Genomic DNA, 15,861 nt, shown 5'->3' with positions numbered 1-15,861 from the left:
AACTAATGAGAACAGAGAAATAGATCGTGCAGAATTTGCAACAACAGAATCGATGGGCGGGATGAGACAGCGATGCATTCTCCTATTCCCTTGTTGTTTGCTGTATTCATCGATGATATCATCGAGACCTGCAGAGTAAAAAACCAAACCATTTCAGAAAAGTTTCAATCAAATTGTGGAATTTATATGTAATCATGCAAGATTTTCAGCCTTCATAGCTTGGTCAGCATAGATGAAGCCCTTTGGTTAGAAAGACATGGGTTTGAATCTTGTCTATGGCATGAAGAACCTTTATCAGGACTTTTCAACTCAAAGTGACGAGTCTTATATGGAGGTGGCAGGGTTATTCCTCCCAAAAACTTGGATTTTTGATTCTGCAAGCAGGTGAACTGACCCCAGGAACACCATATCTACAGAGGAATGGCAAACCAGCTGCATTAAGAATTGCCTGAAACCCTTAATTAGGAAACTAAACCTATCTCAGACAGATGAGAAACTTCGATTTGCAAGGTTTCTTTAAACCAACTAAGACAAGGGCACTGTCCAATGCTTAGTAAGTACATGCTCTAAAAATATGTGGTAATATTTCAGGGGTGACAAAGCAGTCATGCTAAATTTTTTTTTTTTTTTTTTTTTTTTTTTTTTTTTTTTTTTTTGATATTGCATAGTGCCTGCTTAATTTTTAACATTTATCCATTTTATTTTCCTACTGATCCTTGTAACTTCTTGTCACCATACACTAATACAGAAAATATCATTCCTTTATGCTACCTCCTGGTGCATTCATAACCATCTGTTCTATAGATCTGTCTTTTTCTCTGAAACTCCTTATATGACTGGCAAGCTCTCAAGTATGGATTTTATGATCACTCTCACCAACGAGTAGCAGAATCTATGCTGTGTATTAATCCTAATATCCATGTTTATGTTTTTTTTGCTAACTCAAAACTCTTAATGCTACCACTTGCTTTAATCACATGTGGTCACCTGGTTTTTAAGGAGATGAAGAGATTTTGAAAAGGGTTCAGAGAAGAGTGACTAAGGTAGTATCAGGTTTCTAGAATGTTGGGTATAAGAACAGATTGGCAGAAAAGGAATGACGTGATTTGAGACATTAAGTGTGAGTATGTATGTGTCGGTTGGTTGATTTGAATTTACAGCCAAAGCAGCTGATGTTATGAGCCCAGTATATTATAGCATCACTGTTTTGCAAAAGCACATTTTGTCTAAACAACCCATAACCATCTTCTATATTTCCAGGCTTCTTTCTTTCTTTCTTCTTTTTTTGGGCATCTCCACAAGGTCCATTACTCATTATTGGATGCATGCACAAACCATCATTCACACAATATTTATCATACCTTTCCCTGAACTCATTCACTGACAAAGCACACTCACAATCACCTCTAACAACCATTTCACCTAATCCCCACTCTCTGAGCAAAAAATCTACAAAAATCTACTCTGGCAAATTACTAACAATGTAAAGTTATGCATTTCAGGTTGAATATGGTGTATTACATTGATGGTATTGGGTCAGAAAATTGATGATGCTAGGGACTTGGGGATAATGGTGGACAAAGATATAAAGTTCAGTAGGCATATTTCAAAAGTTGATAAAATAGTTCAAAGGATTACTTGGATGTCGAAAAACATGCTAACAAGTAAAGATAGGAAAGTTATTATCCTTCTTTATAAGGCTATAATTCAGCCACATCTTGCCTGCTGTGCACAGATTTGGTCACCTGGGTTTCTTGGAGACCAGGCAGTGGTAGAGAGGATTAAGAGATGAGTGACCAAGATGGTGACAGATCTATAGAATACACCCTATGAGGATAGGTTGAAGGTTTCAGGGTTACAAAGTTTAGTTGATAGGCAGAAAAGAGGGGACATGTCTAAACTTATCTGTTTAGCTCCACCTGATAATCCTGCTGCTGCTGCTAAGTATATAGTGTAATACTACTTGCCTCAAACACCTTTATGCAGTATGATACTACATGCCTCGTATACCTCTTGAGTATTTCGTGTGCACTGCTAACCTTCATCTCTTGTATCAGTACTACTGTAAGGCTATATAAGCACCTGTATACCACAATAAAAACTATATATTATTTCTGTGGTAAGGCATTGTCATTGTAAGGGAAGAACAATAGTGACAAAATTTGAAAACAAAAGAACAGCAAATGTATGTAACAATAGAATCCATCTAAACATGCAATTGCTTATTGGTCAAGATACACTTTTGAGATATGCTTTTTAACACATTATTGAGATAGGAGTATCAAAAAAAAATTATTTAATACACTTAAGGATAACTATTTTCCTAACCTCGATAGAAAAATAGTTGTCATGATTAAGTTTGGTATTATCCCACTAATCCCATGACTAGTGTGGTCAATTCCATGTTGATCCAGGCCAGGTATTATGAGGTTTGATAAGCTGGATATGACTCTGATGTTCTAAGATACGTTTCTTGCCTGATCTCTTTGTCCATAATAAGACAATTTGCAAGAACATGGAACTTTGTGAACACTGAGTATCAGCATTGGTGAAACTTTGTTTTGGAGAAAACAAGAGATTGAGAATTTGGTTGATAGGTTTGAAGTAGAGATAGTTGGAATTTTTTCAAAATCTTTGCCACGTGTTTCAGAAAACTTTTTAATATAAGTTCTAAGAGTTCTTTGAACTTTATCTTCCCTTAAAGGATATAGAGGAAGATCATTAATTATTTTCTATGTTATTCTTGGGTTTTTACTATTTAATGAAACATTGTTAAATAGTTCCAATTCTAGACACTAAAGACTTTATAATACTGTACATTTCAAATGGGGTGGTGTGCAGATGCAATCTATAAAAGTTGGTTTATGGTAGACAGAAGTCAAAAGTGATCCATTAAATTCCTGTTTCACACATATACAGGGTGTTCGGGATAAATTTGACATATTTATAATTAATTATATTTTTCCGTAAGTTACATGTATTAACACACACTTCTCTTCATTTAAAAGTTTGGACCCTTCTTCATTCATATACAAGATGTCAGAAAGGATGGATAGCTGGAACCCACCTGAATCATGGAAGAGAATAACTTGTATCATGATGATTCGTGCCCGCCATCAAAATAAGGATATTACGACTGCTGCCCAATGCTCCCTGAATACAGTAAAAACAATCAGGCATGAACTAGAGACTTGCAATGGTGACTACAAGGATGTAGCAAGAAGAAAGATCCCTCCTAGCAGACGATCTGATTGCGTTCGTACAGCAGAATTCCTCGCAAATCTGCAGGAACAGGTGTTGAAGAACCCTGGCATTGGAATTCGGGCTTTGTTCGTGGAGTTGCTAACTGTAGTCAAGCCCTGGATAACAAGGGTAGCCAATGGTAGGCCGTATGTATGGCAGCAGGATTCGGCCCCTTGCCACACCTCTGGGAAAAGTCAAAAATGGTTGTCTGAAAATTTCTACGACTTCACCAGTCCAAATGTTTGGCCTCCAAACTCCCCAGACCTTAACCCCATGGATTATTTTGTATGGGGCGCAGTTGAAAAAGACACCAATCGCACTTCCAGTAATACAAAAGCCCAGTTAATGGATAAAATTAAAACAGTTTTTGCGGCCCTTCCCAGGGAGACTGTAGCATCAGCTTGTTCGAGGTTCCGAAGCAGAATTGAAGCTGTGATCGATGCTAATGGTGGTTATTTTGAGTAAATCTTGTTGATAGTATTGTAATTAACTCTGCCTGTAATGTTTTTTTGTCAATTCATTAAATTTAATAGATACAAAGAAGATTTTCTTTTTCCTTACGAAACTGTCAAATTTATCCCGAACACCCTGTATATATGCTCAAAAGGATTTTTCCTCTTGACCTGGTGGAAGAATTGTCAGGAGAAATATCCTTTTTCATATGTTCATATGAAACCTAGTTACCGAGTAATAAATATTTTAGCATGTTCAGTTCTTTTCCAAATACCCTGTATTTTGCAGCTTAATTGAAAAAAATTTATATAGAGTTTTTTTTTTTACCCTCTCTCTTACAGCTCCAGATGGAAGCACTTTACCATGTAATAGTTATGCAGACCGTACCAATCAGAACTTAAAAGTTGATTTTTCACCTAATAAAACAGGTTGGTTGTGACAATTCCTTCTCTCTCTCTCTCTTTTATAAAATATCATGATAAAATTTTTCCAAGTTTTTTAATAAAAAGTGTGCATTAATATTAAAATAAGTATTTTATGTACAGAGGTTAAAAGGTTTTATTTTGAGGAAAATATCCAATAGCTGAATTACAGTGCACTTGTGCATATGCGTTTAATGATTAAACTTATGTAACCCTGGAATTCAGATATAGATTCCTATAGGTATGTATAATAATCTGAATGCTTGGAGATCAGAAATTGTGAAAATAAGATTTAAAAATAAACAGATTCAGATGAAATGTGTTGATTTTTTCAGATAACAGGATTTTAGAACAGGTGAATTCATTTAACTACCTAGGTTATATGATATTATGTATGATATGTATAATATGACACATATGAAAATTAAAAAGATATAATCCTAAAAATTGCAAAATATTTGAAAATAATTACAGGTGTAATTAACTTTATATTTAAACTAGTCGTATTGTATGGAAGTGAAATCTGGACAATAAAAAAAGACAAACAAAGATTAATAACAGCTGAAATGAAGTTTATGAGAAGAACTGTAAAGTGTACTCTATTTGATCGCAAAAGAAATGAAGAAATTATGATAGAATTAAACCAGGAATCAGTAATAGAAAAAATTAAAAAATATAAACATAAATGAATTTTAAAAGAGGTATACCATGAGTAGACATATCGATACAAAATTAATAATGGAAAAAACTCATTTACAAAGATTATTTAATAGTATAATTTTCGCCTGTGTGTCACAGGCATCTTCAGTACATATTAAGCTCAAATTAAACAATAACTGACAATTCCAAAAAGCGTCACCTAAGTAGCTGGTGTAAGATAACTAAAAAGGTCAATAAATTTCCTAAAATAAAAAAATAAAAAATAAAAAAAATAATAATAAAAAAAAAAATTATACAATAAAACTTTAGGAAAGATTAGCTGATTTGTAAAGTACTATCTCCCATAAAGGGGACAGACGTAAGCTGTCGGATCTGTTTAAGTTAGGAGAATGAAGCAGAGTTTCACATGTTTCTTTATAAAGCCGTTCCATGAGGAATCGACTTTTGTGAAGGACTCTTGTCTTTTTCCAATGAACTCTGTGTCTAGTGATGATGGCATGTTCTGCAAGTCCAGACTGTTCAGGCTCAAGGTATTGAATATAAGTCTGGTGTTCTTCTAGCCGAATAGAGGCAGATCTTTCCGTTTGTCCGAAATAAGATAATCCACAAGAGCACGGAATCTGGTAGACACCTGGATGATTAAGATGTGGAAGCTTGTCCTTAGGAGAAGTGAGAAAGATGGAGATTTTTCTAAACGGTCGAAAGGCAACAAAAATATTCAGTGGTTTTAAAACTTTTGCTATACGTTCACTGATGCCTTGTACATAAGGGATAGGAATGCACGTTATTTCTTCTGTATTTGAAGAGGAAGGCATATTAACACTACTCAAAGTTCTTTTAATGAGGCAATTCTTATAACCATTAGATAGAAAGGAAGAAGTTATATATTGTAGTTCTTTCTGTAAAAGATCGTCTGAATCTTCAGACGATCTTTTAAGGTCAAGGAAGTAGCTCCGGATATGAATTGGGTACATTGTTTCATACATAGAGAAGTGTTAGCCTCCAAAGAAATGCCACCAGAATTTAAAACTGTGCTATGTAATGCTGTAAAGCTAGTTAAATTTATTAAAGCTCGACCGTTAAACAGGTTATTTTCAGTACTCTGCGATGAAATGGGCAGTGAATATATACAACTTTTGCTTAATTCTGACATTCGCTGGCTTTCCAGTGGCAAAGTACTTACAAGGTTATTTCAATTAAAGCATGATGTTTTATTATTTGTAAATGAACATAATTCTGATTTTGCATCACTCCTTGTTGACGAAGCATGGTTATCAGCACTATCCTATCTTTCAGACATTTTTTCAAAATTAAATGAACTAAATCTCTCCCTTCAGGGGAAATTCTTTAACTGTTCTTGATGCCTTATGACAAAATAAAGGCATTCGAGAAAAAACTGGTTTTATGGATTAATTATGTAAAAGACAGACAATTTGCACCTTTATCAACATTGGAATCCTTTTTAGTGGAAAATGATGTTTTTGTTGATTCTGAGTTCCTGAAAGGGTTTTTGACCACCTCAAGAATCTGAAACGGAATTTTGAAACATATTTTCCGAATGACTTTTATAAGAAATTTCTGTGAGTTCATGATCCATTTCAGTCTTGCAGGCACGAGAATGACCTTTTGTTATCGAAAAAAGAACAGTTAATTGAATTTCAAGTGACGTGGACTTAAAATGCAATTCTGCGATCTTGGTTTGGCTCGATTTTGGATCTCTCCTTCAGTGAGAAGTGAATTTCCCAAATTCTCTGAAGAAGCATTGAAAATTGTCAAGCAGTTCTCTACATCCTATATTTGTGAGAAAGGATTTTCATCACTCCTTCAAATAAAAACAAAATACAGAAATCGTCTTCGTGTGTGTGCCGATCTTCGACTGAATTTGACCAATATTGAGCCAGATATCCAGCAACTCTGCAAGGGCCGAGAAGTTCAATCATCTCATTAAAAGTAAGTAGTAACATAATTAGATCATATTATTTATTTGTTTAATAAAAATTAAAACTTTGTTCAATGATGATACACTTTTAATCGTTTACTTCCAATTTAATTAATTATGTTTCCATTTGTATTCAAAACATGCTTTTAGATTTGCAAAGAGATTTGCTTTTCTGTTTGCAAAATCGTCAAAGACATTGTTGAAGTGTATTTCATCACTCGGTTACTGTTTTATAGACAGTAAGGCAAGATTTCTTAAAAGCCAAAAAAGTGCCGCCCGGGGCGTATCCCCCCCCCCTCTACCCCAGCTACGCCTCTGTAACTTAGTGGTCCGTAGAATTGTTTTCAGCATTTTACTGGTCTTTGGCTTTAAAAAGTTTGAGAAATGCTTCCATATAGGATTTATTGAAATGTTGGATAACAGTGATAATTTAGAATGGCAGTTATATTCTAAAGGCCAGTAAATGTATTGTGGTAAATAATCATTTGGTTTAACAAAGAATATGGAGTACAGAATTTTTGAAATGATATAATAATGAGTGTCATTTTTCAATGTCAGTAAATGTAAAGTCATTCACTTCGGCATGATTACCTATTCAATGTCGTATTATATTGGTAAGATTAGGCTAGAAGAAACTGATGAGGCTAGGGATCTTGAAGTGTTAATAGATAGGAAGTTGAAGTTCAGGGGCCATGTGGTAAAGATTGCAAATACAACTCAAAAGATAATTGGAATGCTCAAACGAACATTCACATGAAAAGATAAGGATGTTATTTTACCTCTTTACAAGGCCTTGATAAGACTTCACGTGGACTATTGTGCACAGGTCTGGTCTCCTGGTTTCCGATGTGATTCTGATATATTTGAGAGAGTACAAAGGCGAGTGTTGAAAATGATATCAGAATTGTGGAAGACAGGTTGAGAATTTGTAGATTGCAGACACTAGCAAATAGGAGAAAGAGGGGTGATAGGATTGAGACTTACAAACTGCCGAAAGGGTCATACAGAATTTCAATTGATGTGATTTTTCAATTTATGGAGGGTGGGGAAAGGACGAGAGGGCATCCTTGAAAGCTGAGAATGAAGGCTGGTAAGAAGGGTATAAGGACCAGATTTTTCTCTTAGAGGGTGGTGCATGATCGGAGTGGATTGCCATTGGATGTTGTGAGTGCAAGCAGTGTGAATGAATTCAAGAATAAGTATGATAGCTGGTGTGTGTGTGTGTGTAGTATGTGGCCTCCCTCGATGAGTGTCTGACTCCCTTGAGGTCTCACTTAATAATAATAATAGTAATAATAATAATCAGATGCCCTCTTAGTCATCCTTTGTTATTTGATATTATAGTACTGTGAACATTTTTCAGGATATACAAATGATTCCTTGATGCCTGTTTTTGGAGGTATTGACACTACCCTGACCAATATAGTAGTATTCTCTCTCTCTCTCTCTCTCTCTCTCTCTCTCTCTCTCTCTGCATTACACAAAAGGTGGTTCATGCAGAGGAACAACCTTTTGTATAATGCAGTGACTCGTGACTTATAAATGGTTTCATAAGAAAAATGAAGGTCACCAGTATTGTTCTCATTCATATTATTATTATTCCTGATACCTCCAAGGAGTCCGAAGACTCATCGCGGGAGGACACCTACAACTGTCTCTACACCTAACCTCTACTACGAATCATCTCCATCAACGCCATCTACCGCCCACCTCCAGCACCACCACAACTAGTAATTTTTTGTCTGTAAATTGCGTGTGTTCTGAAGGGCCGATTTGTATGTATGCGGGATGAAAAACCCGAGTTTCCGGGAGAAAAAACCCTGCTACCTCCGTATGAGATCGGCTAACTCACCATCGATTGAAATCGACCAGATAAAGATTCCTCCCGTCGCGACGAGAATCGAACTTAGGCCTATTCCAATCGAAGGGCGCAATGTACCGTCGTTCTTCCAATTGCGCTACGGAGGCGCTTAAATACATGTTGCTTTTTTAATACCGCATCCACAGCAACATGTTGTCCAAAGTGATTAAAGTTCTTGGGCCAAGAATTGTTTTTTTCCTGAATTGATACCTTATGTTTGTGCTAGAGGCATGCAAAAATGCTAAATAAATCATTTATTGAGTTAATGACATTTCACTGGATTTCTAACAAGCATTTTAAGAGCATAAATTACAATGGTTCTAGACATGAAGAGCACTCTACTAGGTTGTAGCATAAATAAATCAAATTGCAACTGAAGAGGAACTGAAGGTTTGTAAGGTATCCTTTGCAATCTGGGTAAAGAGAAGTTAATCCAGAGAAGTTAGGCTAAATGATTACTTAACATTGCTGTGTCCCAGATCTTTGGGAGAAATCTTGGTCATACACATTTAGGTTAGGGGAATGTTTCATAATTCCTACTGATTCTAAAAATTTTAGTCTGTTGTCTTCTTTCATTTAATCCTGTGTGAAAGGATATACAATGTGTGGTTTGCCAGTCCTGACTTGTCATATCCATGATCACAAATGCAATTTTTATGTTCTTCAAGATAGATATTAATTATTTACTAGTCTGCCAAAGTAGGCCATGCTACAGTCACAGTGAACACTCCAGGATATACAAGAGGATGAAGCTGATTCTCTGGAGAATTGATGAACAATGCTAGCTGGATGGAAATGGTTCCTCAAGAGCCATTTATGCCCAGCATATATTCAGATTATTTTTCATGGAAAGCGAAAATATGCAAACTACTACACACAAGCCAACAGCCTGGCTGTGATATGCAGACAATGTATTTGATTTACCCTAGTTCTCATAGTCTCTACATATTAGTTGTATTCTTGGCACATTTAAATGCACTTTGCAATAGAAAAAAGAGCAACACACACGCATCCCAAGAATATGGCATCCTCAAAACACATAGTAAGGTCTGTTTGTTCTAATGATACACAGAATTCTCTTCTCAACACTGTTGTTTTAATCAGTGGCTACAATGAAATAAACAAAAATATTACATATCCATCCCTGACACACATACAAAGTCATAACAAAACTATTCACATCTGCTTTGTACAAGGTACTTCTGAAAAGATAGCAAAATTTTTTCCTAAGTATAATCTTCTTTCCACTTTCAAAGCACACATCCAGCTGGCATCCTTCATCTCCAAAGGATTAGTTTTATCCCCTTGCACATCATCCAGGAGTGTATAAATTTCCTTGTGCCTGCAACTTAGTCTGTTTTGGACAAACCAGTAGATCTGTTAACATCTGCCTTGAAGAACATCAGAACTGTTCACAATATGGCAAGTCAGGACTGGCTGACCATGCCATATATATCTTTTCATATAGGATTAATGGAAGAAAACCTGCATATTTCTTACAGGTCTGAGATGCTTTTTTAGAATCACCATCAACTGTGGAAACACTTCCTTAACATTAGTAAGTGCAGCTTGGATGGCTTCCAAATATCTGTGAAAGACAGCAACGGTTCTAAGCCACATTTATCCTGATTACTCTGAATTAACTTCATGTGCTGCAGTAATGCTAATAACCCTGACAAGTACAGACAGGATGTGATAATTCCACTGTATAAGGCACAAATTTGGTCTCCTGGTTATAATTGCTGATATGGAAACATTGGAGGAGTGTAGAGGCAAATAACTTTCTCAAGATTCTGAATATGAAGTCAGATTAAAGGAATGTGGTCTGCAGAGCTTGGTTGATCAGAGAAGCGATATGATTTAGACATATAAGCTAGAGAGAGAGAGAGAGACAGAGAGAGGAAATATATACAGGGAGGAAATATATAAAATAGATACAGGGAGTTATTGCACAGAGCATGGGTGATGGGAGAATGATGGTTCATTCCCAGAAACTGTGTATAAGAAAGTTAAAAGGAGATTATTGCCAGAGTGAGTGCTCCAACATTGAATTTCTTCAAGGCAAGGTATGGTAGTTATTGTGATCTGTGAGCTCAACCGCCCATGATGAGTCTTCATACTCCATGAAGATTTATAGTAATCCAGTACTAATTTTATCGAGTCTCATACTCAAACCCAACATTAGAATTCACATAGACACAACCAGCATAATAAGTGTCAATGGAAAGAGGGGAGTGGGAGAATTAGAGAAGTACCATTTCCACATAATTGGTATTACTAAAACAAAAAAGAAGACACACACAGATGAGATTCTTTTAAGTAACTACAGGATATTATATTTAAGCAGTAATGATTGGGAAAAAGAATGACTTTCTGTAGTATTCAAACACTAAACACAAAGATAATTTTCATGAATGGTAGGAAATTTTAAGTGGAGTGATGTGTTCAAACATCATGGTGAATTGAATGAGACTTATATCTGTGGTCCCACAGATGGCTCTGCTGAGGAAAAGTGAAAAAATTGTTCAGGTCATTAGGAAAGGCATCTAAGATTCTGGAAAAGGTATATGACAAGGCATCAAGAGAAAAGCTGTTCACAACAATATAGTTATATAGTGTAAGTAGGACATTATATTAAGCAATGCATTGTCTATATTTGAATTGTAAATTTGATTCTGATTTTCCCTTTTCAGTCGTTTCTGACCATAGATAACTTTGTAGGCATTGCCCAAAAAGTATTCCTGGTTAGATTTTTACAGGGTAGTTCACCATCCCCCCCCCCCCCCCCCCCCCAATTTTATCTGGACTTGGGACTGGCATATGACTGGGACATATTCATGACTGTAATCCATGTGTGTTCACGGGGCCAGTTTGCCTGTTCTGGGGACGAAAAACCTGAGTTTCCAGATGAAACTCAGGTTTGCTGTAGTTGTGGATTAAGTGGTGGAGTCAGAGATTTGTAGAGTAGGTACCCTCCCTAGATGAGCCTTTGGACTCCTTGGAGATGTCATGTAATAAAAATAATAAGAAGAAGATTCAAAGCGCAGACTGTGTAGAAGAAATTGGTCTGAGTTTTTGGATGTGTGGAGTCAATTTTATGGCAGGAAAGACTTGTTGAAAAAGGGATGGTCTGCACTACTAATGGATTTGGCTTCAGGAGCTTGGAAAAATTACTTATCAGGGTGAGACCTAATGTAGAGAGTCAGGAAAACTAGATTATCATGAGAGAATAATGAAAATGTGTTTGAAAATTTAGTTATGGCATGCAAACATGTTAATGATGTGTCATTGAGCATGGTTATATATCTGCCAAAGGTATATAATTCTTTTTTTCATCCCCCCTCTCTTGGTATCTAGAGAGGGAAAAGAGAAACTTGTTCAACAGGGTCAAACAGACTGTAGATTTAAGTATAAGAAAAAGCTAAGTGGTAGTTGGTTTCATCTATAAACAAATGCTGAGAATATCAGCAACAAAAGGATTAAGTATTTGTTGATTTATTGAATACGTTGCGACCCGAGATGGTTGACATTAGGGAAACCTAGCTATCAGAATGAGATGTTGTAACTGGGATTGATCGAAGGTGAATTTATTGAGCTGTTTCAAGATAACTTCCTCAAGCAGCAAGTGAAAGAAGGAACTCAAGTTCAAAAAGTGTTAGATTTTATCATAGTATCAGAGGGGGGGGGGCTCAGTTAAATGTGACAATTTTACCATCAGTTGGTGATAGTGATCATGCCCTACACTCCTGGAAAGTGACTAACTATATGGATGTTCTAATTAGGACAAGTTACATGCTGAAATACAAAGATGGAAATTATGACAAACTCAAGAGAATGCTAGTTTTTGTGACATGGTATCAGTTACTGAATGGGAAAGATAATCCAGTGCTGGGAATCTTTGAAAAAGTGCTTAAATGAGACAGTATCTGAATGTATCCCTAGAGTTTGAAGAAGAAATAGGATGGAAATGAAATGGATGTGCAATCCTATTAAGCAAGAGATCACTGAAAATATCATGTGGAAGGAATATCACAAGAATAACAGTGAGAGCGAGTAACAGCGAAATATATAAAGTGCAGGCACAAAGTTACAGGTATTGTGTGGCAAGCTAAATCAGAGTACAAAATGAAATTGGCTGAAGGATATCCAAAAGAATTTTATTGTTATGCTGCAAGTAAAAGAAAGAATGAATGTGGAAGAATAACTGTATGCAGTGCAGATAGTACTCTTGTTTCAGAAGCTGATGAGATGGTTCAATTATTGTGTGCTAACTTTGCTAAGATATATATTAACCCCGTGTGTGTGTATCATGGTTCATAGTACTACTACATTGGATAAAGAGATTGAGATGCATGATAATGAGATTGAAGATCTGTTATGTAACCTGAATAAGAATTCGGCAATAGTGACAGATGGAATATTAGCCTGTGTGCTAAAGGACTGTTCATCTGAATTGGTAGGCACTTGACATGTTTGTATGACTTGGGTCTCAGCTCATGAAAGATTCCAAAGGAATTTATGATGGTGCAGTTATACAATTGTAGTGCAAAAATCAATGTGCCTAACTACTGACTTATCAGCATCTCTCTTCACTCTGTAAGTAACAGCATAGGTTTACTAAAGGGAGGCCATGTTTTTAGCAATTTGATCATATTTTGTGATAGTGTTATGGCTGAGTTGGATATACGGAATGAATACACTTACAATACTTTTGGACTTTTCTAAGACATTTGATAGGATATCACATGAAAGGGTGTTAGATAAAGTAGAGAATATGGGATTGGAACATAAACTCTTGACTTGGATAAGAGGATGGTTTATAGACAGGTATCAAAAAGTGGTATATGGTTAGTGTATATTTTATCAAGTTAAATAAATGAAAAAAAAATCTCTATCTATCTATCTTGTTTTCAGAAATATACCTACTTCCCAATCAATTTCCGGGTGGTCACTCTTTAAATCCAAAGTTAGGGTATTTACCCAAAAATACAGTCACCAGAGGAATTTGAATAAGCATGCAGTCCTTAAAAAGCTGCAACAACAACAATTACACCATCCGAAATCTAAGGAATGCCAGTCCTTAGAAGTCACCATACGCTCACACCTAGAGCACTCTGCAAGAGGAGCACTAATAAGAGCAGGGTGCAAACACATTAACTTCTCAGATGCACCCACAAAGTATTTCTTTTCACTGGAAAAATGCCAACAAGAGTGCACCACTATATCTGCTATAACAACAGATAGTGGAAATATCATAGAAAATCATGATGAAATCCTCTTATATACCTTGCAGTACTACAAAAATTTATACCAAGCAAACTCAACATCTATGGATGCCACGAATATAATTCTCTCCAATGTGAAAAGACTCTCACCAGCAACTAGGCATAACACAGAACTCCTCATCACACTACACAATTTGACAACTGCCTGCACCTTCTTACCTAAAGATAAATCTCCTGGAATAGACGGGCTCAACACTGAATATTACCAGTCCTTCTGGTAACAGCTTGGACCTATCCTCTACAGAGCATATGTCGATGCCAATACCAATGGCTTCCCACTTAATATGACAACATCCGTTATTAAACTCATTCCAAAGAAAGGAGACATGATGAAATTAGGAAACTGGAGACCCAACTCCATCATAAACACCGACTGTAAAATTATATCAAAAGTCATTGCCAACAAACTTAAACCCGCTCTGAATGAAATCATAAAGAGGCATCAGAGCTATTCCATCCCTGGATGATCTATCCACAAAAACTTACATCTCATAAGGGATCTCATAAGCATAGCCAACAACAACAGTGAAACAATGGGTCTTGTAACACTAGAACAGTGGTTCCCAACCTTTTTTGACTCGTGGAGCCCTTTTAAGAATCAATTTCTATGACGGAGCCCTTAGATCAGTACAATAATCTCAGTTCCTTCAATTTAATCATTACATCCAATTCAATTCAAATACATATTTGTTCATTACTTGTTTTTCGAAATTTTTATTATTCATTATAGAAGACAATTCCCATTTAATTTTACTAACTACAGTGCAACTAGAGTGCACTGTAGTGCAATAGTATGCCTAAATTAAGACATAACTTAAAATAACTTATAAACATTTAATGTGACACCTGAGATTGCATTTTTTTGCACAGTTTTCTTATTTTAGGTTCAATTGATGATAATTGCAGGTGAATATCTGGTTCTGCATTTAAGCTGCTGCTGTATTTTGTTTTGGTACCTGTATAGGCAGAGAATCCCGCTTCACAGAGATATGTAGTTGAGAAAGGCAGCAATACTAATTTGTCTTTCTCAGACAAGATTTTGAATTTATCTTGTAAGTGCAGCCAAAACTCCAGTAGACTTTGTTTTTGAAATGCGATTTTTAGTTCGCTATGAGATGTCAAATCTATGAGGACCTCGTATTCCGCTGAGTTTAAACTGGGTGGTTTTTTGTTCACGCTGGACACATTCAGTACCCGTTTAAAGTCATCAAGCACCTTCTCTTGAGCTGTCGGAAAATAATATTCAAACGAGTCTTTCAAAACTTCGAGATGCACCTGAATATTTTTCTGTATTCTTGAATCTTGACGATATTTTCATTCAAGAAACTTTTTGTAAGAAGGAAGCAATCGATATCTTCCTTTTCCACGCACTCCAACCAATACATGTTTCCTCTTAAAAGGAGACACTTTGGCGTTTGCATCAAAAACTGTGGCAGTTTTTCCTTGCAATGATAGTCATTTCGTTCATTTTGCTCAAAATGTTGGCCAAATATGCCAGTTCGCACACCCAGTCTTCATCATTTAAAACCATCGATTCATCCATTCGATTCATCGCCAATAGAGCATTATGGTCCATTCAAAATGCTGCTACCGCTGCATGTAGTGTCGTCCTTGAGACAACCACCTTACTTCAGTGTGCAGCAGGAGGGACTCATGGTGGCTTCCCATATCTTCACACATTAGTTTGATAAGAGGTCGCGATTTTATATAGTTTATTATTTTTATGGCATCACTCAACGCTATCATAAGCTCAGAAGGAATTTTTCTCGAGGCTAGCGCGTGTCTATGAAGAACGCAATGGCTGCTACATTTCTTTACCTTAAACGTGTGGACAGACTTATGTGTTCGTCGAACATGTTGTTTATTTTTTAACGGTGTATATTAGAACACAGAAACTATGTAAATAATTAATTTATTAACTTATTGCTGATATTTCGCTGGTGTTATAACCAGCATCTTCAGAGCACAAAAACACAGTTTGTTACAATACGCGAGACT

General features: G+C 36.1%; 1 protein-coding gene across 1 annotated transcript in view; it reads left to right on the top strand.

Annotated features, from left to right (window-relative positions):
- Positions 1–15,861, top strand: part of jbug (filamin-type immunoglobulin domains fbug) — an 879,391-nt gene that overhangs the window by 441,384 nt on the left and 422,146 nt on the right. Inside the window, exon 24 of the mRNA XM_090401914.1 lies at positions 4,038–4,124. Coding sequence (XP_090258040.1) covers positions 4,038–4,124 — 87 coding nt within the window. The remainder of the gene's footprint in view (positions 1–4,037; positions 4,125–15,861) is intronic.

This window comes from Typopeltis vanoorti, chromosome 12 (assembly GCF_054136105.1).
Source record: "Typopeltis vanoorti isolate ZY-2024b chromosome 12, IOZ_Tvanoo_1.0, whole genome shotgun sequence".
NCBI lineage: Eukaryota > Metazoa > Arthropoda > Arachnida > Uropygi > Thelyphonidae > Typopeltis > Typopeltis vanoorti.
This window is presented reverse-complemented; position numbering and strand designations above follow the sequence as displayed.